Source organism: Chiloscyllium punctatum, chromosome 27 (genome assembly GCF_047496795.1).
Source record: "Chiloscyllium punctatum isolate Juve2018m chromosome 27, sChiPun1.3, whole genome shotgun sequence".
Lineage (NCBI taxonomy): Eukaryota > Metazoa > Chordata > Chondrichthyes > Orectolobiformes > Hemiscylliidae > Chiloscyllium > Chiloscyllium punctatum.
In genome coordinates this window covers 29,981,258-30,003,239 of record NC_092765.1, presented here as the reverse complement: position 1 = coordinate 30,003,239, position 21,982 = coordinate 29,981,258, and the positions used below count along the sequence as shown (strand labels likewise).

General features: G+C 36.9%; 1 protein-coding gene across 22 annotated transcripts in view; it reads left to right on the top strand.

Moving 5' to 3' along the window:
* macf1a (microtubule actin crosslinking factor 1a) overlaps nucleotides 1-21,982 on the top strand; it is a 599,180-nt gene that overhangs the window by 344,831 nt on the left and 232,367 nt on the right. For 12 of the 22 annotated variants that reach the window (XM_072548439.1, XM_072548442.1, XM_072548444.1 and 9 more), the window contains 15 exons: nucleotides 614-709; nucleotides 3,510-3,635; nucleotides 6,555-6,707; nucleotides 7,001-7,108; nucleotides 7,767-7,921; nucleotides 8,632-8,758; nucleotides 10,269-10,452; nucleotides 12,191-12,348; nucleotides 12,614-12,792; nucleotides 14,107-14,245; nucleotides 17,959-18,152; nucleotides 18,916-19,078; nucleotides 20,171-20,254; nucleotides 20,357-20,464; nucleotides 20,561-20,659. In XM_072548439.1, coding sequence (XP_072404540.1) covers nucleotides 614-709; nucleotides 3,510-3,635; nucleotides 6,555-6,707; nucleotides 7,001-7,108; nucleotides 7,767-7,921; nucleotides 8,632-8,758; nucleotides 10,269-10,452; nucleotides 12,191-12,348; nucleotides 12,614-12,792; nucleotides 14,107-14,245; nucleotides 17,959-18,152; nucleotides 18,916-19,078; nucleotides 20,171-20,254; nucleotides 20,357-20,464; nucleotides 20,561-20,659 — 2,073 coding nt within the window. The remainder of the gene's footprint in view (nucleotides 1-613; nucleotides 710-3,509; nucleotides 3,636-6,554; nucleotides 6,708-7,000; nucleotides 7,109-7,766; nucleotides 7,922-8,631; nucleotides 8,759-10,268; nucleotides 10,453-12,190; nucleotides 12,349-12,613; nucleotides 12,793-14,106; nucleotides 14,246-17,958; nucleotides 18,153-18,915; nucleotides 19,079-20,170; nucleotides 20,255-20,356; nucleotides 20,465-20,560; nucleotides 20,660-21,982) is intronic. The other 10 variants (XM_072548450.1, XM_072548451.1, XM_072548443.1 and 7 more) reach the window with 1 other exon arrangement.

The following is a 21,982-nucleotide window of genomic DNA, read 5'->3' as shown; positions in this document are numbered from 1 at the left end:
AAAGATACTGAAATTCAGTTAAAAAGAAACAAAATAATAGCAAGACAGGGATCCATAACATTCATTAATTTGCAGCTGATGTCAGTTGGTAGCACTCTTGACTGAGAGTCAGATGGACAGAAGTTCCAGTCTTGCTTGGATACACCATCGAGATGATCATTTTATCCAATCAATTAGATTGTGCATCTAACAATGTTTCAAAGAGATTGCATATTCAACAGCATTGTAATTCTTCTGTAAACACTTCACAGATATATCAGAATATTACAGCCTCCATAAATGCTACTGAGAGAAAAAATTGGCTAACATGTTACGTACCTATGCATCTCCGATGCTATTTGTAGGATATTGCAGTGCCCAGTTGGTTGCCATGCCTGCTGTTTACAGCACTGAGTGCGTTTCAAAAAATAATTTCAGTAATGAATTATTTTCAAGTCCTGAATATGTGATAAATGACGACATTATAAGTTCTATTAGAGAAGATTTAGTTTGTCAGCATAATAGAAGTACTTGCATTATTGTCTTATCTAACAACAAAATGGTTTTTTAGTTGAGTTATAGAAGAAGTACTAATCATATTCTGACTAAACTGCTTTTTGTCACTTCTTCAAAGGCATACAGTGCAGCCCTTAAGACACAATGGCACTGGATCAAACAATTGTGTTGCTGCGTGGAACAACATGTAAAGGACAATACTGCTTACTTCCAGGTAAGATAGACTTTATAGTTACAGTGAGCACATTAACTATAGGATCTATTTGCAAAAATAGTGCCTCATTGAAGGGAATGCATACATTGATTACTGAAATAGTTAATCTATTATTTTTAAGTGAAGGTTACTTTATAGATACCTGTGAAATAAAGTTAGTCAACAACATATGTTGAAAATGCAAGAGGTGCTACCCCTCAAATTCCTAAACACTAGCCACAAATGTTCTTTCCAACAATACAGACTTATTAAAAACTTCCCTGTTTTAGCTGTAAGTTAGTGAATGTTCAGAAAATTAAACTCTTGTTTGCCACTTTACATTTGGCCCGAAGGAGCATGGAGCTGTATGAAAGATCTCAGCTACTACTGAACCCAACTCCTCAGCGGTCTTGTTACGAAGTCTCAATGAAAAGAATGTTAATGTTATTCAGGTGTTGAGTCAACTGGAGGTTACGGTTATAATGTTGCGCACATGGTAATAAGATTGGTTTTCTTCTCCAGATAGAGCAAGAGAGAAAGAATTGCTGTTTTGTAACAGTTTTTTTTTGAAAGATCTATTTTTCTGTGTGTTTCTCTGATCCTTTCATTGCTGATCTTTAGTAATCATTCTTTATACCTTTTATTTCCAGTCACACTCTGTTTCTCCTTCCTGGTCCAAAAAACAAATCTTGGACCTCAAACAAGTGTGTACCTTCTCATAATTTTGCTCCATCTCAAGACATATTCCATAAACACTGGTAGATTATAGATTGGACTTTGTTTTTCTCAGCATTCTCCCCTCTCTGAGAAGTGTTGATTCTTTTTGTAGTGATGTTTCAGAAATGATGTTCTCCATTCTTTACCTCTAAGTAGTCATCATTTATGAATGAGCCTGTACTGTACGTGTTGATAAACTGTTCAACACTGAATGGAAACACAACTAAATTTGATCATCTTCTCCACCTCTGCATAGGCTACTGAGTCATTAGCAGAAACTCAAACTAATTTCTCATACTCTGCATCAATTCTCTTGTGGCCAATTGCGAGCCCCAAATGCAGCACCTAGAATATCAAAGTCTGATTCTATCTATGAAATGTACAGTTCCTCACCATTCAACTTGTTGTGCTATCAGTAAATTATGTCTGGGACATTTTTATAGCATTTCTGTCCATTTGTATTTTAATCATTTTGTATTCTGTGAAGTACAGAAATTTCATGATCAAAATGATTTCCATACTGATTGAGCTTCATTGAACCTTCTTATACGTCTGCCTTGCACACACACCACCCCCACCCCCACCCCCACCAAACTCTCAACTTTACCAGTTTGAATCCTCCAGAGCAGCTCTGGCAAATCTCCCTGTCAATATATTAGTCCCCTTTCAATTCAGGGCAACCCATCTTTGTTCAGGTCACTTCTACCCCAGAAGAGATTGCAATGATCCAAAAATGTGAATCCTTCTCCCCTGAACCAGCTTCTCAGCCATACATTCATCTGCTCTATCCTCCTCTTCCTACTGTAACTAGTGCATGGCACCAGGAATAATCCAGGTATTAGTACCCTCCAGGAACTCCTTTTTAAATTCCTCCCGACCATCATATGTTCTGTCCTCAGAATCTCATCCTTTCTCTTCCTATGTCGGTTCCATTGTGTACTATGACCCCTGGTGGGCCTTCTCCCCTTTTAAGAATATTCTACACCTTGTTCAAGATATCCTTGAAGCTGGCACCAGGGACGCAGTGCACCTTTTTGATTTCTTGCTGTTGGCTGCAGAAATGTCTGTCTGTCTGTGCCTCTGCCGAGAGAGTTTTCTGTCACAGTCAATCACTTGGAATCTGATGTGCCCTTTGTTACATTAGAGTCAGTCTCTGTACCAGAAACTTGGCTGTCTGTGCTACATTCCCCTGAGAGTCCATCACCCCCTAAATTTTCCAAAACAGCATACTTGTTTGAGATGGGGATAGCCACAGAAGACACCTGCATGACCTGCCTCCCCCTCCTACCTTTTCCTGGAGGTAACCCATCTCCCTTCCTACTATCTATCATCTGCCATCTATCACACCCCATAGCTCCTGTGAATTCCTCATTGCTGCTAAGTGTCACTCCAACTGATCCATGCGATCCAATAGGATTCACAACAAAACACAATTCTGGGAGACATAACCATCAGTGACATGGAAACTCCCTCATCCGATAGGAAGAACGCTTACTAGAAGCTATCTTTGCACCTTAACAATTTATAGACCCAGAAAAAAGCACAGTCTTACTCCACTAAAAAGATACTGCTCCAGGCTAACCTATTACCTGTGTTTTATATTTGTAAAGTTTAGTCAAACGACAGATCTTAATAAACATACTTTCTTCACTATTGTAGCTTTACAAAATAAACAGTAAGGTTACACTGTGAAAAGCTACTTAGCTGCTCCCCTGCTGTGAGCTATCCTGCACAGATTTCTCCAAGATCAGCCGTGAATTACGCTGTTTGTTAATTTTTCTTGAACAAACTCCGATGTTCAGAGATACTTGAAAATCAAGCAGCAGAGGTATCATGCAATTTTTTGAGATTGGCTGAATAATACAATTATTTCCTTCTCTCTTAGTTGCAACGTTTCACTATGACTGCTTGATGCAACACTAGGTCATGGACTCATTTGCTTTTTAGTTAATTAATTTATTTATTTATTTACATCGAAGTTCAATATCTATGCAACTAATTTAATAACAGCCCATCTTGGTTTAGGAGATATTTGGAAACTTGTCTTTTACTTTATTCTTTAATCCATTAAAATAATAATCTATGTATTCCTGCTCTCTTGCAGTTTTTAAGTGACATTAAAGAAGCAGAACAGTATTTACGGAGCCTGCAAGAGACAATAAAGAGAAAGTATAAGTGTGACCGGACCAGTGGTCTGTCAAAACTGGAGGATCTACTCCAAGATTCCATGGTATGGACAATGATTTGCTTATTAGAAATGAATATTCTTTTATTTGTTTGATAATTGTCTTGTTTGTGAAGTCAGCCTCATGGAAAGTTTTAACCAAAATTTTTCACAGAGGACTTGAATTTAGTAGTTAGTAATATGTAAACATGAAGTTTTGAATTTGGACATCTGAAGCATCCGAACATTCCTTACACATGTCAAATTGCTCTGTGTAAGTTTCTCCAGTCTGACAGTTGAATGGTGCAAGATGAAACTCGAGGATGACAATTTTTGAGACCTGTTTGGAAATTAGGCATAAGAAATGCATTTATAGGCTCAGTGTCTATCATAATTGCTGGAGAGTGGCAAACAGTTGCTTTGAATTCCTCACCGCATGTGCCATTTGACAAATTGTCATGTGTGTCCATGGTTAGGAAGAGGGCATTAGTGTATTTGCACACTTAATAATGAGTTGTGCTGTCCATCATGCCACCTGAGCAGCTGGTATCTAAAATGGCTTAAATCCATTTTTCTTAGCTACCTGGCAACAACTGGTGACTTTCATTTTATTCATTGTTTGGGTGTAGACATCACTGACATTTATTACAAATCTTTAACTGTCCTTGAGCAGGTTGTGGTGATTTGATTTCTTGGACTACTGCAGTCCTTGGGTGTAGCTACACCTACAGTGCTGTTAGAAAGAGAATTCCAGAATGTTGACCGGGTGATTGCAGTTCCAACTCAGCAGTGTATGGTTTGGAGGGGGCTTGCAGTTGGTAGTGTTACAATGTATCTGTCACTGTTGTCCTTCCTGGTGATAGAGTTGGGTGATTTGGAAGGTAATGTCAAATGAGGCTTGTGGAGTTGATGCAGTGCATCTTGTTGATGGTGCACAAAGCTGCTACTGTGCATTGATGGTGGAGGAAGTGAATGTTCTGGATGTTAGATTGGGTACCAAGCAAGCATGCTGCTTTGTACTGTAAATTTTTTGGGTCTGTAGTCGTCCAGGCAAGTGGAGAATATTCTATCACATTCTTCATGTTTGGAGTTTTGAAGTCACTTGACAATAAAATATCGTGGCAAATAATAAATGGTCAGTAAAATTTATGACTGGGTCCGTTATCTGAAATTGGACCACAGCCTACAGTTCTTCACAGCTTGATTCAATAATAGAATTTACAAGAATGGAACTGTAATGGTGGCTGGAATTCTTTGCCTCAGCTCAGCATCATTCTGTAAGCCAGTGCTAGTATGAGTAGGATATACATAGATGGACGATCAGAGTTCCAGCATCTGTAATTGTTTGTTTTATTACATTTTCTTCATGTTGGCTTTTAGTACATTCTTGTCCTCTTCCATTCTCCTGTGGTTTATCTGCCCTTACAGAAGTGGGAGAAAATTATTTGCTTTGGGAGCGTGGTATTTTGATGTTCTTAACCAAAGGCCAATAGAGTGGCTAACATGGGACCATAGCATTGATGTTTGTTTGGTTGCAAGCCTGAGAGGACACTGATGTTTGTGTCTTTATCATTCCAACTGATCACCTTCAGGCAGCGTTAATGTTACGAGTCCTGTGCTTTTGCCTCTGTCAAGCTTGTCCTCTTGTACATTGTCCATATTGTAACGACTGTGTTTTGGATCAAGAGTTTTGATTCAGTTCTGATGTTACAGTCTGTGAGCATTGGTTTATCCAAGCAGTCAAAGACTCCACCAGATTTTAGATGGTGCTGGATTATTTCACCGATGTCAGCCTTCTATTATAATTTCCAAGGAATTTGCAAGTGTTCCACATTTTCCAGGTACTCATGATAAATCTTAAACAATGAGGCATGAGTGTTTATATTTGAAACTTGCAGATGGAGGACTTTGGCCTTCTGAATGTTAAGTGTGAATCTCAACTGCCTAAGTAAGTATGTCAGTGATATTCTGGAGGTGTGTTTCCAAAGTTCTCCCCTTGCTCTCACTATAGGACCAAAACAGTTAGGTACAGAAGTGCAACTTCTGTCTAGGGCTGCTTTGGTTACATGATTTCTTATTAGGAACTCTAGCAATGCTCAACAGTAGGACTGTGGCAAACATGTCCTCAACAACAAGAGCAGGTAAGAGAGATGTGCCATCTGGAATAGCTTGGTGGTATTCTGGCAAAGGCAGTAATGTGAGCCCCTCAAAGTCTTAGTTACTTTACCATTGGATCAAGATTTTGTTTTGTCATATGTGTAAGCTGGTGTGCTGTAGTTTTTCTAAGGTGTCTTCTTTGTCATCCTCCACATTATTAGTCTTGTCTTTGGTGAGGGTGATTGTGTTCCATGAGACTGAAGACTGCTGATGAGATCAATTCATTTAGTTGTGTGAAAAAGCATGTAAACCCTTCAAGTGTTTTGTATTGTTTGATCCTGCTAAAATGACTAGATTAATCTAATTGAATTTTTCCAACTTTGTTTATTCATCTATAATATAAAAATATGTTTGAGACTTAATCAATGAGCTGCTTTGTTTTCATTTCTAGTTCTAAAAATTTAGAATTTTTGGAAGCGCTTACAATTGAACCCCTTTTAGTTGAAATTTGTTTCCTTTGTGTTGTCCCTGTATGCCATCTAGAGGGCAAAGACAGGAAAAAAAATGGTTTTGTGAAAATCTAATACATAGGTGGAAAATGTAATACATCGTCACCCAATTAAAATTCAGCACTTAAATCTGCTTTGAAACATAGTTTATATTTTGACTTGCTTATGTGTAGTTTTGAAAGCAATATCTTATTGTAGTTAAATTATTTTTTTTAACAATATAATCTCAGGATGTCTTTAACTGTTTTTAGCAGTTTGTGTGTGACTGTTTAATCCACAGACACATTTTTCCATTTTAGCACCTTCGATTTGCTCACTTCACAGAGTGATCACATTAATTTTTGTGATTTTTGATTTTTGACTATCTTTTATTTTGAAGGATGAAAAGGAACAGCTGATCAAGTACAAGAGTTCCATAGCAAGCCTTGTTGGCAGAGCAAAAACAATTGTTCAGTTGAAACCAAGAAATCCTGATAATGCGATAAAAACCACTATCCCAATCAAGGCTATTTGTGACTACAGGCAGATTGAGGTAGGAATTCTGCACCTGATTTTAGTAAAAGACTGAAAAGGGAACAAAACGTTGAATTGCTTTTAGTAATGTGGAGGTAGTGGTATTAAAATGTATTAAGTACATTTTCCATTTTTGGCCAAGGAAGGCTTGCACCTAGAATTGGCACTGACAACTTGTTCTTGTACTATCATAAATTTTCAACTCTGCAGTGTTTTTATTGAGTAAGAAATTTAATGAATTTTGCAAACAATTTTTTTTATCCCTATTCCCTCACCTCCTCCCTGCCCTGTCTCTGTTATTTCTCATGGGAGCCGCTTGGCACCATGCAGCATCCATCAACTGGGAAGGTTAAAGGGTCTGGGCCGCAGTCAACACTCCATAACCACTGTCAGTGTCACTTCGGAATTGGCCAGCAGGAGGTAGGTTTTAAATGGGGTCATCCAGCCATGCCAATGATTCCCTCCATCAGAGACTGGTACATTGCACCTCAAGACATTTTGTGTACAGTTCAACTTGGAAATATCATTCCCAAGCAACGGTACATGTGCTTTAGCAATTGCTACAATTCAAAACCCATGACTATTTGTTTGGGGCATTCACTTTCTATTTAAAATAAAAAAAACTTTTATCATTCAAATGGACAATAACAGCAGTTTCATGATAATGCAAATTTTGTGACAAAATTTAGCACTAATTTTACTTTGTCAGATGTCTCATTCTTTTTTTCCCAACAAAAGGAACAAGTGTGTAAATTTATAACACTCTATAATTAGCAGATCATGTTTTGTTATGGTTTATTGGGCCAACATCATGGAGCACTGGATCCTTCCCAAACTTTTTGCATTTATTATTTGCACAAGTTGTTTCCAAAGGCCATGGACAAGCATGTTATATGCAACACCATTCAACCAAACAAGTGAAGAAGTTAAAAATGTAGTTACTTAATTTTCTATTTAAGCAAGTGGCTATTATGTAACACTCACTATGCTTCTACTGATGCCATGGTTTAATAAAATATAGATGTGTCTGCATTTGAACATAAAAGTCCTGGCATTATAAACCTGTAATTATTAACAGATTACTGTCTGTAAGAATGATGAGTGCGTTCTGGAGGATAACTCTCACCGAACCAAGTGGAAAGTTATTAGTCCAACTGGCAATGAGGCAATGGTTCCATCTGTCTGTTTCACAATCCCTGCACCAAACGAAGAAGCAATTGACGCTGGCAGCAGGTATAGAACATTTTGTTATTAAAGAGCAATTTGATATAGGTGGTTTTCATCATGCACTTTTTATTTCAGAATATATCAACTAATTGATTGAAGTAATTTTTAAAAAACCTTTTAAGTAAAATCTATTTATTCAGCAGTCGGATCTTGTGCAGTATCAATTTTATAAATTCACTTCTATGAATTGTTGTCCAGGTTGTATGGAATGTTATATGATTAAAGTTTAGATCTTTTATGAATGATATCCTAAAGGACATATTTTCAGTGGATTTTTTGGATTAGTGACACTTGAGTGATTTTTTTTTGTGGAATGACCAAACCTAATTCAAATGGCTTCAAATGCTTACCAGGTTAAAATATAAATCTGTTCATTGAAGTAGCCATGTCATGAAGGCTTCCTTCTATAGATATTACATTATAACTAAAGAGTGTTGTCAATAAATTTAGGTTTTGACCTTTTATTGCCATAACACTACTTTGAAAGTTGACCCACTTTCTACTGGATAAAATATACTTTTTAAATATTTTGGCACTTTGTTAAAATAATTCTGTTGTGGATCTGCCATGCTGAATCATTTCAGGGAAACCTACAGCAAGTGAGAATTTAAACAGATGTTAATGCCACGCAGATTTCAAAATGATCTTGCCTTGCTGTGATGTAAAAGTTATAGTTTGATTTTACATGCCCTCACCAATCTAATCATGTGTTTCAGGGTTGAACAAATGTATCAGAATGTTATGGCTTTGTGGCACCAGCTGCATATTAACATGAAAAGTGTTGTGTCCTGGAATTATCTAGTGAAAGATATTGAAACCATTCACTCCTGGAACAAAGAAACAGTATGTATCCATTTGTTTGCTGAAATTTTGCTAACAAAAAAGACTATTGAAATAGTACAAACCTATCATGCTTTGTAATTAATAGTAGAATAACAAAATTTAAAGATTGAATTCACAGACATGTAGGCTGTCATTTTAGCCCATACTTCCCATTTCTGACACAACCCTGATAGAAATTTCAATATGCTGAAAAACCCTGTCCATAAATGCAATTTATTCTTGACTTTTTAAAAGTGTATTTTTTACTTTGCAAAGTATCTTTTATAACATGAATCATATAAAGGCTATGTATATGCAATACCATATTCTGAATAATTCTGGAGCCCAATTTTTGTGGTTTGAATGATGGTGAAACTGTCAGCATTTCTAACATTGCTGTGTGAAACTGTAAGCAGCCTCAGGCATTCACATACTAAGTTAAATGCTGAAATACAGATGTCAGAGATTTCCTGCTCTACAGGATCCACTTCTGAAGTCCTGACACCAATATGTGATTTACAGACCACTGAATTAACACAGACTTCTACTTTTTATGGTAGTACTGTTCGTAACTAGGGTTTTAATAGCGTACTAAATCGTAAACAAGAAGTCTGGCCCTTAAAAATCTGTTATATTTTGACATGTTAAACTTTTTCATTCCTTAGATATATTTTTTGTCTCTTTTATGGTTTTTCAACTTCTGTCTTAGTCCATGTGTGGTTGCTGACTTTTATCTGTAAAATTATTTTTAAAAAGTGAATGATAAAATCTGTTTGATATTTTATTGTGCTGTCCCTCTGACAATTCTTCAATGTGATAGGCAGTTAAGCCTACTACGTGGCTGAGGACTACAGATGCTGGAGATCAGAGTAAAAAAAAAATGTGCTGGAAAAGCACAGCCATTCAAGCAGCATCCAAGGAGCAAGAGAGTCAATGTTTCCAGTATGAGCTCCTGATGAAGAGCCCATACTCATTGTCGACTCTCCTGCCCTTCAGATACTGCCTGACCGACTCTGCTTTTCCAGCACCGCACTTTTCAAATACTTAGTGACATCGCTGATATTAGACACCAGGATCCTCTACGACTACGTCAGAATGAAAGTAACATTGAGAAAAAAAAATTGAAAACCACACTGCAAGCTTGCAAGGTCATGTTGTGCAGCTTTATTTGAGGTCAAAGGAGGATGCTGTTACCTTGCCAGTGATTGTCACCCTGATTTTCATTTAGTTAAGAGATTTTTTTTTAAAAAAGTAATCTATATCTTGCATTTATTTGCAGCGCGATAGCTTGATTGATTTGTATTTTACAACTACTCCAAATATTATTTTAGATGTTTTTGTCAACAATATTATTTAAATAGCACTGATACCACAAAACTAACTTATGAATTATTGTGTGACCCAAAAGCTTTTAAAACCAAACTAGCTAAGGGAGGTAACAGCATGTAGACCTGCTGACAACCTAAACATTAAAATTGTCTCTGACAGATTCATACCTGATTTAGACAGCCTCTATTCCTTCTTATTGCAGTTTAAAACTCTGAAAGAAAACGAGCATACGCAAGTCATGAAAAATCTCCAGATGCATTTTGAGGATTTTCTTGAGGACAGCCAGGAGTCTCAGGTCTTCTCCATCGCAGACAGGTTGCGGTTAGAGGAAGATGTTGATAACTGTAAGGCGCAAAGTGAGAAGCTACTAGTATCCGTGGAAACAGGTTAGTGAAATGAACACACAATTAATATGCACTTTTTTTCAGCGCTTCAGTGTAATTATTTTATTAAAATGAAGTAACATGACAAATAACTTTAAAGTATGTACTAGAGACAACACAGCCTTTAATCTTATGAATTGGATTTTCAATAACAATTCCCGCTAGCAGTATGCTGACCTTTGAAGAGCGTGATTTGATATTTGATATTTAAGTGTTTGCTTAGCGCAAAATCAATTGCTGTAATAATGTTGTACAGTATGAAACAGTGGTACTTATAGGTGGCAAAACATTCCTTACAAGGATAGGTGTTTTGTGGAGTTCTGAGGTGCCATTGGAAATAAATACAAATGAAGACATTGTTAGAACCAAGGACAGTGTGGTATTTGACCCCTTGACCTGTCCTGTTTTCATTTTGCAGGCCAAGTAACAGTCTTCAAAGTACACAGCAGCTCTTATTCTCATGACTAGCAGTGTACAGGATAGCATGCTCAGGTTTAATAATTAACCTTTGCTTTTGTTCATGGGTTGTGAGTATTGCAAATAAGATCATAACTTATTGCCCAGATCTAATTGTACTTGAAAAGGTGATTTGTAAGCTACTGAAATGCATTCCCGATGAAGGGCTTATGCCCGAAACATCAATTGTCCTTCTCCTCCGATGCTGCCTGACCTGTGCTTTTCCAGCTCCACACTCTTGACTGCAATCCATATCTCGTAGGTCAAACCACATTGCCAAACCACAAAATCAAGAAATAGGATAGCTGCCCCCACAGGGCACATTGTTGAAACATCCTGCATATGACAATTAAATATAATCTTGGGAACTGACTAGACTTTGCATGTTCATGCTTATGGTCTTGCTGCAATAGCCCTTTAAAAGGTTGCACTTTATTGAATGTGGAATAATTGGATTTTTCATGGTGTACTAACCACTTAATAACCTTCCTGTCCCATCAGCACTAATGCTATATTTGTGAAATGTTGATTTTTTTTCTTGATAAAATTCGCATCAGTCCATTTGCTATTTTAGCTTCTACTATAATCCCATCTGTTCGTAGCAATCATTTATTTCTTTTTTTTTTGAAAAAGTTTGATGCATTTTACTTGCTGGCTAAGAGAATACATCATCGTGACTGACTGCTTGCCTTGCTGATGATACCACTTTTACATTTATTGTTGTCTTCTAAATATTCCTCAATTTTTAACTCGTAGTGCCCATTTTAACAATGCAGTTTTTTTTTGTTTGCACCAATAATTGTAGCTCTCAAATGATTAAAGGAGAAAAAAGGAAAGAAAGGATCCCTTGTTTGTTTGAGAGACTAAGAAATTCTTCAACTTAAACTTTCCATTTCAGATTCTAAAATTTGTGTTGCTGTTGCATTAATGACTATGAATAAGACCTTACTAAGAATCTGTGTCAGTGCAGAATTTGGTGGCATGTACTATAACAATTTATTTTGAAAGGTAGGGCACATCATACTTCTGACAGTAGGTTAAGCTATGCTGCTTTGAAGTTCTAACTATATTTAGCCTTCAGTTTAGGGAAGCAAATTTGACTGGTGCAATCTTGGATCCTTTAAGAAAATGGCTTCCAATGACAGTTTTGAAAGCTAATGTCATGACTTTTATTTTCATTTTGTTTAACTTCCTTGTTATCTCCATAATCATTGTGACTTGAGAAAATAACAAGAGGTTTGCATTCCTTTCAAATTTTATATCTAATTATGTGCTTATTAAATAGAAGAGAAAGATGAGACATTGAGTAAAACCTACATCTCCGAGCTTCAAAACATCTGTTTGCGACTAGAGAAGTATCGAGACCGATTAATACGGAGGATTCAAGCCTCTGTCGAAGGCGATGCCATTCAAGATAGTGCCTTTAGAATCGTTGAGCAAGAGGTTTGTCTGATACAATATCTATCCTCAATAAATTTACGATTGCTTACTTGTCACAGCAATCTCAATATTGTCTTTGAGCATTGTGCTAATTTAGTCCAACTAAAGCTGGCCTACATTATACTATGGGAAATGTGCTCTCATAATATTTTTAGGTGAAAAACATAAAAACTTTTGCTATCTCTTTTCTACAATTTATCCTTGTTCTCCTAAGTAAACTTTCCATAGATCTATTTATTGATTCTTTCATTACTTACTGTTTTTGCAGAACATGCAGCAGGAGTTGGATGGATTGAAATCTCAATTAAATCAAGTGACAAAGAAATGTGAGAGTTTTTTCCACCAGTCTCCCTCTGCAGCAAGTATTCCAGCTTTGCATTCTGAGTTGGAATTGGTGACACAGAAGATGAATCAAGTGCATTTATTATCCTCCACCTACATGGACAAGTAAGTCTGAAATTACAGAACAAAACTGCCAAGGGTTAAGTCTATGAAGAGTGACTAAATGAGTATGTATTCGAAATATTGCAGTCATTTGTCTTTTGATGGGCTAGTAGGAGTAGCATCTATGAACAGATCACTTTTATATTTTGTTTGTAGAATGTTTTGGAGATTCTGTTTCAGACCACAGATGTAAATTGTGTATTAATAAAGATTTTATTATATTCAGTAAGTGGACAGTTATTGAGGATTCGTAGGATCAGTCTAAAGCTCTAGTGGTATTTAGAAATGCATGATTTTTATTTGTAAATCTGTAAATAAAAACATAAATGTGTGAAGAGTAGGTACATTTAATATTTACATTTGCTTCCTTACTATAATCTTTCTCCATTTAATCTCTAGATACTTTTTTGGGGGATACTGGATTGTATATCTGCTATTTGCTGCCTTGTTATATGGATTAGACAAGGGAGATAGTGTGGCAGAATCTGAAAGATATACAATCTTTCTCTGCACCTTCTCTGTATCTATAACACTATATTCTGCATTCTGATCTGTTACCCTAATATAAGGTATTAGGGTAAGGTATGATTTGTCAGGTTAACATGCAAAACAATACTTTTCACTGTGTACCTCAGTACATGACAATAATGCATCAAATCAAAGATGAACTGAGAAAAATGTCTATTTGTTAAAATATTAATTGCTGTCACATTGACTGAAATTAGTTCCATTGACAACTAGATCATATAAGCAGGCCCACACCATGGAGTTTCACGAGAATGGTATAAATTTAAGCAGTTGTCTGATCATACTTGAAATGTTGTTTCCAAATTTGGTCCTTAAGCTTTTAAAACCACAAGTAAAAAGGTTTGAAAAATGACAGCAAAAGTAATTCAAGCTTTAGATCATCAGGCTGTAGATAAAAATCCGTACAGGCTAAATTCTTTTGCACAGTTATTCCTTTTCCAAATCTCTTTGTTAAAACATTGAGGTATATTGTTAAAGGAGTGGAAAAATATTGCCTTCAGATTGTGGCAAAATTGACTTCAAGCTATTGTTAATTTAGAGAATGCGATCTTCATATTTGTTGATGCTATAACTGAGCTTACTTCAGGAAATGCATGCTCCACTGTAGTATCTCAAGGCAAGTTAAATGAATATCTAATTAGTAGATGTAAAGATATGATTTTGCCACAAGAGAAGATACAAGATAATCTGAAGATGAAAGGGGATTGTTCCAAAACCATTGCTCTTTTATTCTTATGCACGGAGGTTTTATTTTCAGCAACTAACTTTTTTAAAAAAAATTTCTTTTAGACTGAAAACCGTGGATGTTATGTTGAAAAGCAGTCAAGGAGCTGAGATGCTTGTAAAAATGTACGAAATGAAGCTGAGTGAGGAAGACGCAGTACCAGTAGACCAGGAGGCTATTGAAAGACACAGAACCTTACTACAGGTCAGATAGTTCTCAGTAATCCGTATAGCTAATTGATACACAATTCTTGAAGTCTTGGTACCCTGGCCAAGTAGTGGGTAACAACAGCAACAACTTACATTTAAATAGCATCTTTAACATAGGAAACCATCCAAATGCACTTCAGAGAAAATTTGACCCTGAGGCATAGATATTGACGGGCAGAAATAAAAGTTGATCAACGAGACAGGTTTTCAGAAGAATTTTGGAAAAAGAAAGTGTGTTTAATGAGGGAATTCCAGAGATTGCAACTTAGACAGCTGAAGGATCAACAGTCAATGGAAGGTAAAAGGAGGGGGTTGATTTAGATATGTTAGTTGGTGGAATGTTAGGTGTCCTTGAGTTTTTAGGCTGGAAGAGCTTGCATAAATAGGGGGATAAGAGTACAGCAGAATTTCATCAGATTTTTGAAACTGATGTGGATCAGGAATCCCTTTAGGTCTGGAATGCGCTGTCTAGAAGTGTGAGATAGGTTGAATTCATGCATTCAAGGCGGTATTAGGTAATTATTTAAATAGTAAAGCTATAGAGGGGAAATGTCAGGAGAATGGCTGAATCATAATGCTCATTCAGAGATCCAGTTCAGATACAATGGCTGAATGTTCCTCTGTCACAACAATTCTGTGATTCTGAGTAAACAGAATCATTATGATGGGTCTAGAAGATTTTGATGTTGATAAATATACCTGCAATAATATTTTGGTTGAGCTGATGTTTTAGGGATGTAAGATGTAGAAGGTTAATTAGGTAAGTACTAAGTTAGTTGGTAATGTAAGCATGGTTGAGTGTCAGCAGCACATGTATTGTGACAGGGACACAGACTGGCCATGTTACAAAGTAGACATTTTCTGTGATGTCAAGTTCAGAAACTTACCTTTTGGGTTCAAATTTAATTGCAGCTTCAGTGGGCTGACAGTGATTGTCCACAGTAAACCGGAAAATATTTATAACCTGTAAAGCAATAGACTTGTTAGAAGATTTTTAAAAGAATTCACCATGATGTATGATTTGGAGGTGCTGGTGTTGGACGGGGGTGTACAAAGTTAAAAATCACAATACCAGATATAAACACAGAATTTGTAGCAAAAGTTTACAGTGATACAACTGAAATTATATATTGAAAAAGACAACAAACAATTCAGGTCTTTTTCAATACATAATTGCAGTTGCATCACACTATAAACTTTTGCTATAAATTCTGTGTCTTACAATGTTATACTCCACAACCACCTGATGAAGAAAAAGCGCTCCGAAAGCTACTGTTTCCATCTAAACCTGTTGGACTATAACCTGTTGTGTGATTTTTAACTTTGTACACCATGATACATAACTAGTTCATGCTTCTAACAGTAAAAGCTCTACTAGCAAAAATACATGGTCCGTAGTCAATTAAAGAGATAGGGACAACATAAATCTAAAAGAAAAGTAATACAAGAATGCAAACAAAACAGAACGCATCCTAGTGATTGGCAGGAGAACAGACAAGGATGACAAACAGGCTAAGAATGATACGCAAAAAGAATGTGTAAGTAAACCTGCAAGGGTTATCAGAACCATCTCAAAAATCTCTACGATTACATCTGAAATTGTGAATGATTTAAGAACAATTTTAAAAAGTAAAATGCTGTTTATATATCTGAAAATGAGGAACTAGTTCCAATTCATCATTATTTACATCACAGGAAGAGATTGCCTGCTGTCTTTTGAGCCTGCTCCACATATTCAATACCCTGTTTCTGCTTTCTCCCATGCCCCTTGATCTCATTCGCCCTAAGGACTATTTAACTACTTGAAAATATTCCATGTTTTAGCCACAACCACCACATGGCAAGTTTCCTGCAATCTGTAAACGGATGCAGGTGCATCACTGTTCTCATACTAGCTGAGGTTACCATGAAGCACTCCTTCTCAAACTCTTTCCTCTCCTGAAATATAGTGACCCTCAGATTTACCAGCTGTCCCTCTCTAATGAGAGAGCAGCCCTACGGTCCAAAATGTATATAACAGGATTTACCTTTTACCTGCATCATGTTGAATAGAGACTATCTTCCTCAAGCACATGGCTTGGTAGTTTGCAGAGCCAAACAGCTGCTCTGTCTGTTGATTGTGCAAAGCTGCTATGTGTCATTCATTGATTAGTAGGAAGGCCTCATCTCGGAATTGGCTTCCCCTGCATCCTTCCCTATGCTATTGTAAATCAACATTAGCCCTGTGTCCGGTTAGAAATTCTGATTGGCTTGCCTCAAGACCCTAATTTTATCCTCCATCTTGAAATTAAATGTATGACCTAAAGCTCAATTGTTACTTCCAGATATTCTGAATCCTTCCGGGAACCTTGGAAACTCCCAGTCTTTACTGTGTTAATATGGAAACTGTTGTTCTAAGTAAAACAATCTCATATTCCCTTTGTTCTAATGGTAATCAAACCTCGCAAGCTTTTTGTAAGTTAGACTTCAGAACAGGTCACTTGACCCCTTCCTTGAATCTAACAGTCTTGTAACCCTCATAACTATAATCAGCTGAGCAATGGAGAAGAGGCATTGAAGGAGAATAGTATAGTGCCACTGTGTCAAGGCCTGCAAATAGGTTCAGACGGATGTGAAGGGATAGTTCAGGTAGAAGTTTATGTATGATTTTTAAGAAGGATAATTTTAAAGGTGTTATGGGTTTAAACATAATTGGAGATGTTGAAGCATTGAAGTTGCAGGAAATGGAGGCATAGAGGTAATGTGACTAGATTTAATAATCCAAAGACCCAGATTGATGATCTGAGGTTTAGATCAAAATCCCACCATGGCAATTTTGTAGAACTTAAATTCATCAAGTAATTCTAACATATAAAGCTAAATTCAATAATTCTCTCTTCTCCCCACCACCCCCCCCCCCCCCCCCCCGCCACCCCCCTCCCAAACAAATCAAGCTGGCTGAGTAATATTCTGCAGGGAGAGAAAAATGGCAACATATGTGATCTGATGTTTATATGACTTCAATCCCATGTCAATTTGGTTGAATCTTAACTGGCCTCCAAAATGGCCTCCCAAGCCACACCGTTCACGGGCAATTAGAAATGGGCAACATATGCTGGTTTTTGCCAATGAAGGCCTCATCCCGTGTAGTAAAATATTATAAAGAAAATCGGGAGGTGATATTATATCCACAGAGTTTGGATGATGAAGGGAAGTTTCAAATGTGCCAATAGTTGGGAAGATCAGAGGAACCAAGTGTTAGTTTCATGAATAAGTGGTTATAGTAAATCAGATTTGGGGGAGAAGAACCTAGAGAGTTTGAACCATTCGCTGTATGTTCTTGCATGTAGACCAGAAAAGTTAATTTGAATGGTCAGCAGTTTGGTGTATGTGCTTTAAGAGCTTGAGGACAGGGTTCGTAGAAACATGCTAATGGTCATTGATCCCTTCTGATTCTGGTGTCAGTTTGAGGATTTTCAATATGAACATATTTATCCAACCATGTGTTTTAGCACATTATGTCACATAAGACTGTTTTTACTCCAAAGTATTAAACCTAATATCAGTCAATGGTTACTGAATATGAATGTTACACTTGTACTGGTAAAAGGGAATAACAAAGCTGAAAATTTGTTTTGAACTTTTATTGATGTTTGACACTCACGCATTTTTGGTTTTAGAAGTTTTTTTTGTTATGAAAGTAAGTGACATAATCTTTGTTACTTGCAGCAATGGCTTCATGATGTAAATGATAAAGACGATGTGTTTTCCTCTTTGGATGAGGGAATGCAGCAAGCAAATGCTGTTGGTGAACATCTCTTCAAGCTACATAACGAACGCAATTTGGATTTAGAGCGATATCAAGAAAAGGCAGCACAGCTAAAGGATCGGTGGCGAAATATCTGTTCACAAATTGAAATTAGGTTAGCTGTCTTTTGGGTCCTCTTTTCCAAAGTGCAACTTTTTAAATAGTTTTTTTTGTATTTGAACGCAATGCTTCTACAAATCCATTAGCCTAGTCTTCTCTACAGGTTTTTCATTGCTGTTTTTCTACTCTCACTGAGACCTGCTTCAGGCACATATGTTCATTCATCCCACCTTTGACATCATCTGCTTTAATAACAATTCTCTTTTTTTTTAAAAGACATACATTGAAGCAATAAATTATTTCTTGATCTCACATTGTTTGCCATTATTTTCTGATCATTGAACATTGGTATAGATCGGAAGCTTTGTCTTTCACATTAATTTATTAACAATTTAAACACCAGTGACAATGAAGATTAACTGTTATTGTATTTGTGCCATTGTAATTTCATGATCTAACATGGAAGAAGGTTTCTCTCATAAGATTTAATCTGACAACTAATTGGTGGTACCATGTTCCAAGCCAACCTGATATTACACTATTTCACAACACCACCACCAATGTCTAAACTCTCTAATCCTAATAATGCATGATAGTGACATGTAAATGTCTCTCTTTTATCCTTTTGGTTTCATTTTCATCTTCTATAAAGTTAAAGCTATTAAGCTAAAGTTCTGAACATAATGTTGGTTGTTCATTCAATACCTTTTGATGTAGCCTGTGGATGAAAATTACAGCTGTGGTCTAGAGTGAAATCTTACGTAGAGGAGTTGACTAAGTTCAACTACTTCATTTTACCCTTTCCTTACACTATGCAGAGAGTCTGAATTGGAAAGCATTGAAGGGTTATTAAAGAATTACAGGGGATGCCATCAGTCACTGATTGATTGGATTGAAGAAACAACTGCACAGCAAGAGAAGATGGAGCCAGGCAAGGCTGAAGATACCAAGATCCTGTCACAGCAACTTAGTCAGCAAATGGTAAGAAAAACTAAATCCACTGTAATTCACCAGTCGTCTTCAAGAATGCAGTGCTGTTGCCTTCAATAGTTTATTCTTCCTTTAGCTGGATCTTTCTAGTTTATCAATTCAATGGGAGGACCATTGAACCAAAAGTATTGTCCTTGAAGCCAGCTCCATAAAATCTTCAAGTAACACTTCTGCAAAATGAATTATGATAGACTGGATGCTGTGTCTTGATTTCCTAATAGCGTTTTGCCTGCTTGGTGGTGGTTTCTCAATTCTCAAAAGACCAGAGTTCCAAACAAAGGCAAAAAGAAATGCATCAAGGACATTATGAAGTTTTCTGTGAAGCAATGATATTGGTAAAGGGGTGGAGCTTGCTTTTTCAAAATTATGATAATTTGTCCATGAAAATGCGTTCTTCTTGGAGTCGAGATGCCTTAATTTACAAGTTGCTGACTAAGCCAATGTTTATTTCATGTATGATTGCCTTCAAGGTGGTGGTGGTCAGCCGCTGCCTTGAACTGCTGTAGTCTGTGTGGTACAGCCTCAGTGCTGTGAGTAAGTGACAGTGAAGGATTGTCAATATTAGTTCCGAGTTAGAATGATTTGTGGTTTGTAGGGGTACTTGCAAGTTGTGGTGTTCCCAGGCATCTTAACTATGAGGCACAGTGGAAAATCAACAGAAATAAATGCTGCATTCTATATCCTACGACCTCATGGGACACTCTGCTCCATTTGCCCAAACATCTGCAGGTTTAGGATCGGCTTGTTCAGTCACATGAAGCCTACGGCAGAAATTTGTGACTTTGAATAGATGTGACCTTCAGCTGGAGGGACAGCTGTAACCAAGGACAACCAAGAAAGTGTCCACTTCAAAAAAAATAATTGCTTCAATGTTGGTCTAATGTCTGTTTTATTTGCCTTTTTTGTTTTGCTTTGATTCCTATCTTGATAGTCCATAAGTTTGAACTACAATTATGCAGCTTATTCCTAAAAGATTAATACCCCAGTTATTAAAAAATTAAGTAAAACTGAAAACTTGCTCTTAAACTCACTGTATTTTGTATCATGAAATATATAGACTCAAATTCTTTTATTTTGATTTAGGCACTGGTTGCTGAGATTGAAAAGAATCAAACTAAATTAGATGAATGCCAAAACCTCTCTAAACAGTACTCAGTATCTGTAAAGGTAAGCTTTTGACACATTTGGAATTAAATTCATTAATAAGATACTTTTGTTTTTGTGAATTCAGTGAAACAGAATTTAAAATACCTCACTTGATATCTCTAGGATTATGAATTGCAGTTGATGACTTATAGAGCTTTTGTTGAATCTCACCAAAAATCACCTGCAAAACGTCGGAGATTGCATTCCTCATCAGATGTCATAACCCAAGAGGTGGGAAGCAGGGCTAAATGAAAATAATTCTTTGTCAATATTCATTGTAAATAAAATAGCAATGCAGTTTTTGATATTCTCTTTCCATTTGTGTAGTTCATGGACCTTCGAACCCAGTACACAGCATTGGTGACCTTAACAACCCAGCATGTGAAGTACATCAGTGATTCTTTAAGGCGACTAGAAGAAGAGGAAGTAAGTGGACCAAGAAAATAGGGACAATGAATTGCATGTGAATTAAGAGCTGGGGTGAACCATTTGGGCCTACAACCCCATTTTGATGAGATTGTGGCTGATTTGGTTTACAGCCTTGGGCGTACTTTGCTGTATGTACCCTGTAGCTTCTAACTCCCAGTTCAAGACTGCTGCTAATTTCCAATCACTTCTCATGATCAATAAATGTTGGCCTTGCCAGAACTGCCCACATTCCTTGAAAAGTAATATAAGACCATGAGAGGATTTGGCAGTGTTAATGCTGTAAATGTTTTCCTTTATGGGAGAGAATAGAATGAAGAGCCACAGATTTAAAGAGGTCTCCCATTTAAGATGGAGATGAGGCAAAATCTTTGAGGTTTTTATGGTCTGTAGTATTTGTCTTTCCCCAGAGAGCAGTGTAAGTAAGATTATTGAATATTTTTAAGGTAAATTAGTATGGATTCTTGATTGTGTACTCCCATACCTTTTTTTGATTCCTTTATCAAAGTGGAGTTTGAGGCCTTAATCAAATAAACTGTGATCTTAGGAAATGTCAAGACAGACTTGAAGGGCCGAGTGGCCTACTGCTCCCAATATGATGTTTGTATGTACGTAAGCCTAAAGATGTTGGCATATTTGCAGTAAATTAACTCAGTGTTGTTGTGGCTCTGTTCGCCGAGCTGGGAATTTGTCTTGCAAACGTTTCGTCCCCTGTCTAGGTAACATCCTCAGTGCTTGGGAGCCTCCTGTGAAGCGCTTCTGTGCTGTTTTCTCCGGTATTTATAGTGGTCTGTCTCTGCCGCTTCCGGTTGTCAGTTCGTCACCTAGACAGGGGACGAAACGTTTGCAAGACAAATTCCCAGCTCGGTGAACAGAGCCACAACAACGAGCACCCGAGCTACAAATCTTCTACTAAACTTTGAGATTAACTCAGCTCCTTCAAACATTAATTATGGAAGCACTCATCTTACAGTAAAGATATCCTATTTAATCCATAGTTTCAGATTTCAACCAGAGCATTCTGTGATTACTCTACTCTTGAAGATCATTGTGAGAGGAGGACCATTTTAAGCCCTCAGCTTTATTCATATTGGCAACTTTTGGGTAATGAGCTTGTGTTCTGACACAGCTCACCTGTTTGTGGAGTTTGGGAGAAGTAAGCCAAGTTATGGGGAGCTAGCTTCCAGCAGATCAAAGGGGCTCTAATTTAATTCACAAATGTAAATTTTTAAATAGGCAATCAGTGACAACCTAATATACAAAGCTGACCGTTCAACCTTATTTCGCTTGGAGCAGGATTTAGCAGTTCTGATAAAATCAAAC